We start from the raw sequence: 12,778 nt of genomic DNA on the forward strand, positions 1-12,778 counted from the left end.
TAGTCTCCTTTTAATAGAGGTATTTAGATGACTCAGAACTACAGCCCCCTTTTAAAACTGGCATATGGCTTTAGGCAATGCCATCTGTGATCTTTTTATCCAACTAAGAATACTGAAGAACATCTACTTTTTTTATAATAAAAGCAACACTACACTGTAATAAAGTACAGTTTATCTGAAAAATACAAGAATTATCTAACATTCCTAAAGCAATCAATGTAATCCTTCATATTAATTAGCACAAAATAAAACTATATGATCATCCTAGTGGATACAGAAAAGTCTTCTGACAAAATCCAGAATCCATTCATGATTAAAAAAACAACAACTCTTGGGCACCTGAGTGGCTCAGTTGGTTGAGTGTCGACTTGGCTTAGGTCATGATCTCGCAGTTCGTCAGTTCAAGCCCCACATTAGGCTTGCTGCTGTCAGCCTATCAGCCCAGAGCCTGCTTCAGATCTGCTGTTTCCTCTCTCTGCCTCTCCCTGTCTTGCATTCTCTCAAAAATAAATAAACTTTTAGAAAATTTAAAAATTAAAAAAACTCTCCACAAACCTGGAATCAATGGAAACTCCCACAAACTGATAAAAGGCACCTATGAAAAACCCACACAGTGATTGATGAAAGACGGACAAGTTTCCCCTGATCAAGAACAGGACAGGAATGTGCACAGCTATTACTTCTATTAAACATTGCATTGGAAAGGCAATAGGTCATACAGAGAAAGACAAATACTGTATGATCTCACTTGTATGTGGAATCTAAAAAAAATGGACTCCTAGAAACAGAGATCAGATTTGATATATCATTATAGATAATGGATAAATAGACAGATGATAGATGGATGGATAGATAGATAATAGATAATAGTAGATAGATGATAGATACATAGATACATGATAGATGATAGATAGATGATTGATAGATGGACAGATAGATATAGATAGAACAAAATAATTAAATATATATTAAATGCTATTAAATGGTAAGCAATAACAAAAGTCAGTGTTTGAAAAGGAATCTTGAATTCTTAGGCAATCACTGAAGATTGAAGGGAAGACATGAAGGCAAGGTTGGTGACTGCCTAGAGGTACTGTACTGATGAACTATTTATTGGAGGAAGCAACTAAAATCCAGATGCTTCTGAAATGATTTGTAATGGAGACTTGAGGCCTGGGAGAGAGGCAGGGGAAACGCACAAGGGGGATGCCTTTTGAGAGCAGCTCTTTTGGAGTGAGAAAGACTTGGGATCAGGTGCTCCCTGTTCTACCACTTTCTTGCTGCAGAACGTGGGCATGTTATATAACCTCTATGGGTTTAATATCCTCCTTTTGCAAAATGAGGTCAATCAGAATTACTTTCCACTCAAGCTGTTGAGACTAAAGTAAATCATTCATGTAAAGCTTTTAGCCTGGTGCCTAGCATTAAAGGTGTATTTAAGTGTATATTACTTTAAGAGGTAAGTTAAAAATTTTTTAGTGAACTCCACTTCTGCAGGTGTCTGAACCCAAGGCCAGAAGACAGTGCTCCAGACAGTTCTGAAATGAAGAGGCCCACAGGTGCTCATTGGGCTGTAGACCTTGGGACAATCACCATAATCAAACTAATTAATGTTTAGAGAACTTCCCTAGCACCTTCTGTTTCCACACATGTACCCAGTTGTCATGAGAATAAATGTGATACACATAAAACCTGGCCCAGGGTACATGCTCAGTAAGGTTTATTTCACAGTTGAGAAAGCAGAGTGACAAACCCTAACTAATCTGAAGCCACACAGCTAACAGCCTGGATGCTTTGGTGCCAAATCCTGAGCTCCTCCTCAACACGCGTGCCTCTATTTCCTGCCACAGAAGCTGATATGTCAGAGGAGCATTTGCATGGCAGTTAATATTTGAAAAAATGGCCCCCAAGATGCATTTGGTGGAGCTGCTTTACCCTACCCTGCAGCTTGTCAGTGAGTTGTGCAAAAAAACACGAATAAAGACTGATAACGTGAATTCAAATCTCGTGGCTCCCAGGACAATCTTTCCCCTATACCTTTTCCTAAACATGCCCACCCAACTCTCTTTTAAAAGTTTTGTCTTATGTCCTGAAATGAAAATACCTAAAGTTCAGAAGCTGCATCTATTTAATCTACACCCCTCATTTGCTCATCCACAATGACACACACGCACGCACACATGCACAGACACCTGCTGTTGCTTTGCACAATACTTGCACATCAGGGCTATAAAATAAACATGTTGACTGCCTGCTACCTCTACACATTGGGCTTTTCTCTTTTCTTCAAGAAGCAGAAACATGCAATAACAATAAATTCCAGATTGAGTAGGCAGTAGATCATAGCAGAAGACCGTGTGTGTGTGTGTGTGTGTGTGTGTGTGTGTGTGTGTGTGTGTGTATGGCAGTTAAGGAGCTCAGGCTTTGCTGGGGTGGAAGCCCCACTTGATCACTTGCTTGCTTGCTGCCCTTGGGAAAATTGCTCAGCCTCTCTGAGTCTCTGGTGCCTCATCCTCCTACAAAGCAGGTGTAATCATGCAACATGTCTCCTAGGGCTGTGATAATTCTTGTAGCACACATCACAGTTCCTGGAAGGTGATGATAAATGATAGTGACTACCTATAACTTATTATCATCATCATCATCATCATCATCATCATCATCATCATCATCATTAGTAGTAGTAGTAGTAGTCAAAAACTGAAGAAACAGCAAGAAGGAAAACAATGAACAAATAAACAATGGGATTTGGAAAATCCCTTTGGATCCAAACAGTAGTTGCCATTTACAGGTAGCTTTTGGATTTTCCAAAGATTTTTATTCCACTCATCATGTGTGTGTGTGGTACCAGGCAATGTACAGAATAAGACAGACATGGTCCCTGCTCTTTTATGTCCTGGATCCTCAAAAACCTAGGCCTATAGAGTAGGTCAACCCACTGGGCAGATAAAAAAGAAAAACAACTGAGGACAAGGAAGTTGGAACTGCAAGGTAGACACTGGAACCAGAGATTAATGCATTTATTCAACAAATAGTTATTGGATGCTTTTTATGTGCTAGATGCTAGATTAGGCACTGAACACACAGAAGTGAGTCTCACAGATAAAAAACACTTTCTCTCATGTAGTTTACCTTCCAGTTTGTGAGAATTAGACAATATCAAATATGTAGCACACAGTGCATCAGATGGTGACACGTAGGACACAGAATAATAAATCAGAAAATGGAAGTGGGATGTTTGGATGCAATTTGAAGTAAGGTTGTCCGGGAAAGTCTCCCCATATTGGTGACATTTGAGTATAGACAGAAAGGACAGGGAAACTAAGGAATCACATACTTGGAAAGAGTCAATCTAGGGCCTTCCAGAAGACTTTGACCTGCTCAGGGCTTTCATAACTGCCTCCTTTACCTCCTTATTTCTCAGGCTATAGATGAAGGGGTTCAGCATGGGGGTCACCGCTGTATAGAGCACTGACACCACTCGGTCCTCCTCCGAAGACTGGCCAGAGTTATCTCTCAGGTACATGAAAATGAGGGTGCCAAAGAAGAGTGACACAGCCGTGAGGTGGGAGGCGCAAGTGGAGAAGGTCTTGGCCCGGCCCCCCACCGAGCGGATCCTCATGATGGCCACGATGATAAACAGGTAGGACACCAAGATCACCAATACACAAAGAGGCATGACAAAAATGGCAAACACAATAATGACCACTTCCTGGGTGTAGCTGTCCCCACAGGTCAGCTTTAACAGAGGAGGGAGATCACAGAAAATAAAGTCGATCTCATTGTTTCCACAGAAGGAGAGGGTGAAGGCTGTGACTGTTCGAACGAAGGCACTGGAGAACCCAGCCACATACGCCGCAGCCAGTAAGCCCCAGCGGTCCTTCTCCGTCACAATGGTGACATAAAGCAGGGGCCGGCACACGGCCACGTAGCGGTCATAGGCCATGATTGCCAGGAGGTAGCAGTCGATGGAAGCGAAGAAGGTGAAGAGGAAGAACTGAGCAGCGCAGCGTGTGTAGGACAGAGCCACCCCGTGCTCCAGCAGCACAGCCAACATCTGGGGGACCGTAATGGACGAGTAGCAGATGTCCACGAAGGAAAGGTGGCCAAGGAAGAAGTACATCGGAGTGTGGAGCCGGCCATCCACGCGGATCAGGATGACCATTCCCGTGTTCCCCAGCAGAGTGAGTAGATAGAAACTCAGAAATACCAGGAAGAGAGGGAGCCCCCACTCGGGATGCTCTGGGAACGCAGTGAGGAAGAACTCAGTCACTACAGTGTCATTTCTCCCGGCCATCCATCCGGCGATTTACCTGCGAGGACGGACAAGAGCCAGGTGAGGGGACCCGGAAGACGAGTGCAAATCATTTCCAGCAAGAAAGCTTTAAATTGGGTGTCTGGTGGGAGGCACTGGACTTGAGCAAACCTTGCAGTCTGAGCGGAAATGGACAAATAGAGAGCTCCCTAGAAGAGAAAAACTGACAAAAGCTTCTATTGCACTAAGAACGAACAGCAAGTGATTACCTGACTTTCAAGTCAGCTCTTGTATTTGCAACTCTGTCCCCAATTAGCTGTTTGATCTTACACCAGGCACTTAACCTCTCTGAACCTCAGTTTCCTCTTCTGCAGAAAGGGGATCATAATGTTTGCCCTACCTAAGAGATAAGGTTAATGCATAGATTAAAACAGATGCAAAAGTGTTTAGGAAAGCTGAAAGCACCCCACATATATATAGTAGCTATTTAAAATTCCAAATGAATGTTTTAAGGAAGGAAAATTTATATTCTATGAACAAAGGAGCATGAATTAAAAAAAAAAAAAGCCCATTAGCAATCAGCAATGGCCTCTGCTTGTAGGAAGAGTTCTATTCTCAGTAGAAAAATGGACATGTTTAACAAATAGCTGTTAACCTAATTAGAGTTGGCTGGCTGGCTTATTAAGGGGTTTTATTTGTTGCTTTTTGTAAGTAGTAGCAATAACCTTGGAATCTCAACAACAAACATAAGCTCTTTTCAGCACCTAACAAAACTCCATAAACATGGTTTGGTTGTTCACACAGTCCTGGAAAAAAGCAGTAGTTTGATAATAAACAGCATCCATTTTTGAAAGCAGGAATATTTCTGCAGTCTGGTGTCTAAGCACTGTTGGAGGGATCTCAGCTAAAGGATTTGGCGTCTTTACAGGGTTCTAGGCTGTGGCTGTAAAGGAGGACTTCGATCCTGTTTGATGACCTCATGCACCAGCCACCAGGCTAATACAGAGCTGACCCATTCGGGATAGTAACAAAGAAAAGAAATTCGATCTGGAAACCATGGGACCCACCAATCCAGAAGAGACCTGTGTTCAGGTTCGTCCATACAAGATGCATGACCCTAAGCAAGTGGCTTTTCCCCTCCGGATGTCAGTTACCCTGTCTTTGTTCCCTTTCAATAAACAACAATACAGCATGAGTCCATAATCATAGTGACCCGAGGGAGGGTAAGGTGGCTTCCAGACCTCTAGGTCTGCTCTCGATTCCTGGAGTCCCTCTCTTTCTTCTCACCTTTGACAAAACAGTAAATCCTTGACACGAGCTTTCTGGGACTTTTTTCAGACTCAGACAGCATAGCAGGGCTAGGGCACCAGCCTCTCTCCCTGAGCTTCTGATCCACCACTAGACCTCCTGTCAGTGTTTCCTATATTCACTGCTCCAGCATCATGCCTGAATTGGTCCCTGAGGGGAGTCCCCAGGGAGAGGCAATTAATCTTCATGTGGCTTCTAACATGGTGTCTAATATCTTTGAGGATTTCTCTCTAATTTCAAACTCCACGAGCCCCATCTCGTGTCCTGCCATCACTCAGCAGTATCTGACGAGGCTAGTTCCTGGTCTTGCCTCATTTCTGCCTTGTACCAAAAGTGATGTACGTTTTTTGAAGTTATCCTGTATCTCAACTGGGAATTTTCTCAAGAGCTTTGCCCACTGCCACTCGGGGCAGCTCTGACCAGATCCCAACGGAAGACTGTTTTGTAGGCTTTTGTTCCCCCATCGCTAACACACGCTGGAATCGGTGATTCTGGAATCTCACCATATGGCAGAAACAGAATTGTGCCAATGGGGAGTAAGGAGGTGTGCGGAAGTCGTGGGTAGACTTCTACCAGGCAAACTGAACAAATTCTTAATGGTGATCGCTCTCTCCTCCAGAGTGCCGATTCTCAAACTGGCTCTCCTGGTGCATAAGAATGGCCCAGGGAATTTATTTAAAACATGCATACTATTATCCTGCCTCCAGAAATTTCAATATAGTTTCTCTGCCATAGGGGGCAAACATCTACCTTGTTTTTTTTTTTAAGTTTATTCATTTATTTTGAGAGAGAGAGAAGGGGGGGGCATGAGCAGAGGAGGGGCAGAGACAGGGACAGAGACAGAATCCCAAACAGGCTCCATCCTGTCAAGGCAGAGCCTGATACAGGATTTGAACCCACAAACCATGAAATCATGACCTGAGCAGAAATCAAAAGCTGGACGTTTAATGAACTGAGCCAGCCAGGCACCCCAATGTTCACCTTAATAACAGGCTTCCCATGTGGTTCCAGGGAGGAAAAGAGGTTTATTGTTCTCACAGGTTTGGAAATCACTACATACTGTATCCTCTGGATGGAAACTCAATTTGTATAGCAGAGTATTAACCGATCTATGAGGTCCTACAATCCAGAAACTTTGTCCCCTTTCTTAGTCCACCATTTCCCCAAAATATCTGACCACAAAGCCTCTTTTTCACTGAAAGCAGGTTAGCATCCTGCAGAATCAGAGGTCCCAGGGATGCATGCGCCTTAGGCAGCACAGCTCTGAAAAAGCTCAGCAATTGACCAAATGCCAAACAGCAAAGCCATAATCATTCCAAGAAAAGACATCGCCTCATGACTCATCATATCAAAATTTGGCTCCTCTAAGTCTGCACAGACTGGCTTCCCCAAGAGCAATTGCTCCTACTGTGAAAGTGATCGGTAGGGGGTCAGGCAGGGAGTAAAATCCCTCCTGATAGATCCCTTAGGAGCTTTTTAAAAAAGACTTCTCCTTCAGGGGCCCCTGGGTGGCTCAGTTGGTTAAACTTCCAGCTTCGGCTCAGATCAGCCCCGTGTTGGACTGTGTGCTCACTGCTCAGAGCCTGGAGCCTGCTTCGGATTCTGTGTGTCTCTCTCTTCCCCCCCCTCCCCTGCTCATGCTCTGTCTCTCTCTCTCTCTCTCTCTCTCTCTCTCTCTCTCTCTCTCTCTCAAAAATAAATAAACCTTTAAAAAAAAAAAAAGGACTTTTAATTCCCTCCTAAAGAGGGTCCAGTGGCTGAGCACCTGTAGTTCTGCTTCAGAAACAGTAGTGACTCTACCTCACTCCATCTCCAGGTGAAATAGGCTGCTGAGACCCTCAGAACCCCACGTTCAAGAAACTATGATAGACTTTTATGGTATCATCAGATAACTCTTAAGACAATTCAGTCATCACGAGGCCAGCCCCAGAAATAAAGCCGAATGCACCTCAAAAAGTGCAGGTCAAAATTTCACATTTGTGAGTATTGAAGCCTATACAACTACAATAAAAGAAAGTTTATTCCTAAGAACTACAGATATGACTGACTTTTGGTTCCTGATTTAGAGATTGCAACTAAGCCAAAATGTGAAAGGAAAATCCAATAGAACAATAGTAGCAAAGATGATGTAAGCTGTTTACTCTATGTCAGTTGACTTTTCTAAGATGATAGATGATGACAGGTGGTAATAATAGATAGTAGGTAGATAGATAGATAGATAGATAGATAGATAGATAGATAGATAGAGTAGATAGGGAATAGAAAGATGGATAGATAGACAGATAGATAATAGATAAGGAGTAGAAAGATAGACGGATAGATATATTAGCTGATTGAATCCATGCAATGACCCTATGAGTTAGGCACTATTATTAGCTCCATTTTAAGGGGATGAAACCATGTAGGCACAATTGAAGTGGGTCACCAATAATGCCACCATGAGGGGCAGAACTAGAGTTTGAGCCTGAGCAGGATGGCTCCAACAATGCACTCTCTGAACTCCTATATTCTATTTCAGACCCTCATGAGGATGTCTCCGGACCCCATATTTGGGAATAGTTGGCAAGTTCTTCCCTCTACACCTCTATTTTCTTTCTAACCTTTTAAAAAGAAGGGAAAGGGCTTAGAGAGGGAACCTACATTGCAGAGTGAGAAGAAGGAGGATTTAGGTAGGGTATTATACTCACTATCCCCTTATTGAGCTGTATATCCAAGGTTATCTCCCCAGAAGACCTTTCTTTATTCTCCTTTTAGGTATTACAGCCACATTCAAAACTGTCTTACAGTCCTCTGGTCTAAATAGCATAGTATGCCCTATGCATGTTTTTTGAACGATTAATCATCAACTATATATTTTCTATTAAAACAGGACTTTTAGTGGCACCTGGGTGGCTCAGTCGGTTAAGCGTCTGGCTTCAGCTCAGGTCATGATCTCACAGTTCCCAGGTTCAAGCCCCACATCGGGCTCTGTGCTGATAGGGTGGAGCCTGCTTGGATTCTCTTTCTCCCTCTGTCTCTACCCCTCCCTTGCAAACACATGCGTGTGCCCGCTTTCTCTCTCTCTCTCAAAATGAATAAATTAACTTAAAAAAATAATTTAACCATGTCTGCCCTTCCATACATAAGTGGATACCTTAGGACATACTTCTTAACTTTCCCTGAACTCTCTCTAGAGAGGAAAAGTCCCATATACAACATGGGCTTTGTAGCCACTAGTTCCTATAGACAGCTCAGTTGACTCCTTCTTAAACAGCAGCCTTTAACTACCTGCTCTGAATTTCATCAGAAAGAGCTTAAGTTGTCTCTAACGGCTCAATCTCTTAGCAGTTCCTTTTGATTCATGGTGTACTCCCTGCCTTCTGGAAGATTCCAAGAGAGCAAACAGCTCTTTGGTGCACTGCTCTCACTCACACAGACCCAGTGTTGTCTCTTCAATCAGGAAGTAACTTCACATGACCAACTGGAGCTTTCTAGCTCCTTTCTTAACTTTTGCCTTTTGCCGCAACCTGTAACACAGTCACGCCGGGAGTTATTTATTAACTATCCCTCTTTTGGAACTATGGATTTTCAACCTGGATTGTAATAAGCAGACCAACCACTGTTATATGGAACAAGCATTTCTTATGATGATTATACTATGCATTTTAAATCATCCTGTCTTCTAGAAGCACACATAATGTCTTTGAAGATTTTAATGTGTTTTATTTTACTGTAGGTGAGCTTAAATTTAGTTTCCTTTGTACACGTTCTCCTTGAATCCTTGACCATTCCTCCAGATGCTTCTTCCAATTAAAAATCCTGTTACAGGTATTCGCTGCCTTTCAAAGTTTCACGTTGCCCCACTTTGCTTTTATGAAAGATCTGTATTCACACCTGCTTTTACTAACTGAAAGAAATCCAAAGCAGATCTTCATGTTTACAAAAAAATGGCAATAGGTGAAAATAATGTTCAGCATGCACTTGAACGTGGAGAGTAGCCCTGCCATGCTCCCTCCCCAGGAATCACACTGAGCTTCTCAGCATCAAGCCACCATAGCTCTGAGCAATGTCTGTGAGCATCTGTGCTTTGTCTCGATTTATTTTGTGCATGTGTTAGCAAGATGTGTCCTAAGGTATCAGAAAAGCCCAAGAGAATGGCATCTGGGTGGCTTAGTTAGTTGAGTGTCCGACTTTGGCTCAGGTCATGATCTCATGGCTTGTGGGTTCGAGACCCACATCGGGCTCTGTGCTGACATCTCAGAGCCTGGAGCCTGCTTCAGATTCTGTGTCTCCCTCTCTCTCTGACCCTCCCCTGCTCATGCTGTCTCTGTCTCTCAAAAATAAGTAAAAAACATAAAAAAAAGACACCTGTAAGTTAGAGAAGTGATGATCAAGAACCAACAGACTCTGGAAGTCTTCAGACACAGGTTGAGCTTCTACAGATACAGAGACCCAGTAAGATCCCTGTGCATGGAATGCAGCAAGGCTCTGCCTCCCTGAGGTCAAAAACTGCAAGAACACAGAGTCACCATTGAAGATAGAGACACTATAGATATTATTATAGGAAGTGGGATGGTATAAATTCACAAGTGGATTCTGAGCAAACAATGTGACACATGGGGGCTGAAACAGGTGGGGAAGAAGGAAGAACGGGGTACATTTCCAGTCAAGAGGAATTCACAGGCATGTTATGGTAGGCATTTTTCAGTGATTCCTGTGAGGCGCCCGTGAACTATTAGAGTGTGAAGAATACTTCGAGGGGGGTCAACTTTATTACTTGGACAATCAACCTATGGCTTTAATTAATCATTAAAAATACATGTAATCTCAATGTCAAATCCTAATGAGGACATATTCTGAAGTGTACAGCAGTGAAGAATACTAATACTGATGACAGCAATGCACTTCAAAATGCATCAAAACAAAAGGTGGATCAGAGGATGAATTGATCAATGGGTAAAATGAACGGGTTATATATATGTGATAAAGCAAAAATAACAAAATATTAGCAATAGCAGAATCTAAGTATAGGAAATAAGGAGGTCACAATACATTATTTTCAAAATCTCTACATAATAGAAATCTTTCATTGAAAAGTTTGCAAAAACCTTGGGGCGCCTGGCTGGCTAAGTCGGTTAAACCTCTGACTTCGGCTCAGGTCAGATCTCACGTTCGTGGGTTCGAGCCCCGCATCAGGCTCTGTGCTGACAGCTAGCTCAGAGCCTGGAGCCTGCTTCCAGTTCTGTGTCTCCTTGTCTCTCTGCCCCTCCCCCTCTCATGCTCTGTCTCTCTATGTATCAAAAATAAATAAAACATTAAAAAAATTAAAAAAAAGAAAAGTTTGCAAAAACTGTCATCTTGTTTCATAGTCACAGACCTGTGACCTGTGCCACATGTGGATGACATGGGATCTAAATTCACATCCTTTGGTCATCTGTCCTGGGACTTAGAGCTCTTACCCCAACCCCTTTGCAGATGGTCTCTTCCTTTTCTTTTTTTCTCTCTCTAGAACTAAGAGTTCCCATTCCTTTATATATCTTGTACCATGACATATTCATTTAAACCATGAGCGTGTCGTGAATAGTGAGTGTCTAGAATGCTGGTGCTCCTGAAGAGGTCATTCTCAGGACTTTCCAAGCAGGAAATGGTCAGGACAACTCAGCTCTTTCAAGAACTTTCCTCAGGGCCTCTTTCACTTCCTTGTTCCTCAGGCTGTAGATGAGGGGGTTCAGCATGGGGATCACTGTTGTGTAGAACACAGCCACCACCCTATCCTCCTGTGAGGAGTGGCCAGAGTTATCTCTCAGGTACATGAAGATGAGGGTGCCGAAGAAGAGTGACACAGCCGTGAGGTGGGAGGCGCAAGTGGAGAAGGTCTTGGCCCGGCCCCCGGCTGAGGGGATCCTCATGATGGCCACTATGATAAACAGGTAGGACACCAAGATCGCCACCATGCAGGCAGGGATGACAAATATCGCAAACACAATAATGACCACTTCCTGGGTGTAGCTGTCCCCACAGGTCAGCTTTAACAGAGGAGGGAGATCACAAAAAATAAAGTCGATCTCATTGTTTCCACAGAAGGAGAGAGTGAAGGCTGAGACTGTCCTCACCGAGGCACTGAAGAGACCAGCACTATAAGCCCCAGCCACAAAACCCAAACGGGTCTTCTGCGTCATGACGGTGACATAAAGCAGGGGCTGGCATACGGCCACATAGCGGTCATAGGCCATGATTGCCAGGAGGTAGCAGTCAATGGAGCCAAAGAAGGTGAAGAGGAAGAACTGAGCAGCGCAGCGTGTGTAGGACAGAGCCACCCCATGCTCCAGCAGCACGGCCAACATCTGGGGGACCGTGACGGATGAGTAACAGATGTCCATGAAAGAGAGATGACTCAAGAGGAAGTACATTGGGGTGTGGAGCCGGCTATCCACGCGGATCAGGACGACCATTCCTGCATTCCCCAGCAAGGTGAAGAGATAGATCAATAGAAAGAGGAGAAAAAGAGGGAGTGCCCGTTCAGGACAGTCCGTAAATGCAGTGAGGAGGAATTGGGTCACTAAGGTGAGGTTCTTCTCTGCCATGAACCCGGACGTGCCTGAAAGCGCTAGGATGAGAAGTCAGGTAGGAAGCTGTAAACAGAACTGAACGTATTTTGCATTTAAGTTTACTGTACACATACTATGGATAAAATACAGCAGATGTTGTGTGCACTTCAGAGACGACTGACCTTAGCCCCTACCTTCAAGGGAGCGCTGAGAATTAAGAGCCGTTTTCTATGTCAAGAAAGCCAGTAGAGGCAAACATTGCAGAATAGGATTATACACTCTCCCACCTTTTTCACTGGTGGGTCCCTGGGAGTCAAATAACCCTTCTGAACCAAAATTCCCCTGTCACTGCAGTAGGGGTTGATACATGGGGTCCTGCCCACCATGGGAAAGTCTCTCTCAGGACTGTCTCTTTCTCTGCAATATCATGCATAACTCCTCCCTTATTTCAAACACTTGTCATCACTTGTCTGTATCAAAACCATGGCGGTGTAACCAACAGTTCTCCAGGCTTCAGATGTACTTCTTGCAAATTCTTGCTCTTCATTGTGGCCAGAGGAATATGTCTGAGACTTAAACTTGGTCATGCCTAACTCCTCTGTTAGAATCCAGCCATGGCATACCATCTAGGACAGGATATTCTCTAGACACCTCAGCATGTCAGGGAAAATCCTCCATGGGGCCCCCC

At 43.7% G+C, this 12,778-nt stretch overlaps 2 protein-coding genes across 2 annotated transcripts; both read right to left on the minus strand.

Moving 5' to 3' along the window:
* Positions 1-3,011: 3,011 nt before the first annotated feature.
* On the minus strand, positions 3,012-4,297 carry LOC115306739 (olfactory receptor 9Q2-like). Its single transcript, XM_029957279.1, has one exon. It carries the CDS (start codon positions 4,295-4,297, stop codon positions 3,353-3,355), a length of 945 nt encoding a protein of 314 aa, XP_029813139.1. The 3' UTR covers positions 3,012-3,352.
* A 6,893-nt stretch (positions 4,298-11,190) lies between these two features.
* Positions 11,191-12,126, minus strand: LOC115306740 (olfactory receptor 9Q1-like). Its single transcript, XM_029957280.1, has one exon. The coding sequence runs from the start codon at positions 12,124-12,126 to the stop codon at positions 11,191-11,193; it is 936 nt and encodes a 311-aa protein (XP_029813140.1).
* Between the last annotated feature and the right edge of the window lie 652 nt (positions 12,127-12,778).

Source organism: Suricata suricatta, chromosome 11 (assembly GCF_006229205.1).
Source record: "Suricata suricatta isolate VVHF042 chromosome 11, meerkat_22Aug2017_6uvM2_HiC, whole genome shotgun sequence".
NCBI classification, from domain to species: domain Eukaryota; kingdom Metazoa; phylum Chordata; class Mammalia; order Carnivora; family Herpestidae; genus Suricata; species Suricata suricatta.

Excerpts from the sequence above, each read along its gene's own strand:
- LOC115306739 (XM_029957279.1), bottom strand. The coding sequence starts at position 4,297 with ATGGCCGGGAGAAATGACACTGTAGTGACTGAGTTCTTCCTCACTGCG.
- LOC115306740 (XM_029957280.1), bottom strand. The coding sequence starts at position 12,126 with ATGGCAGAGAAGAACCTCACCTTAGTGACCCAATTCCTCCTCACTGCA.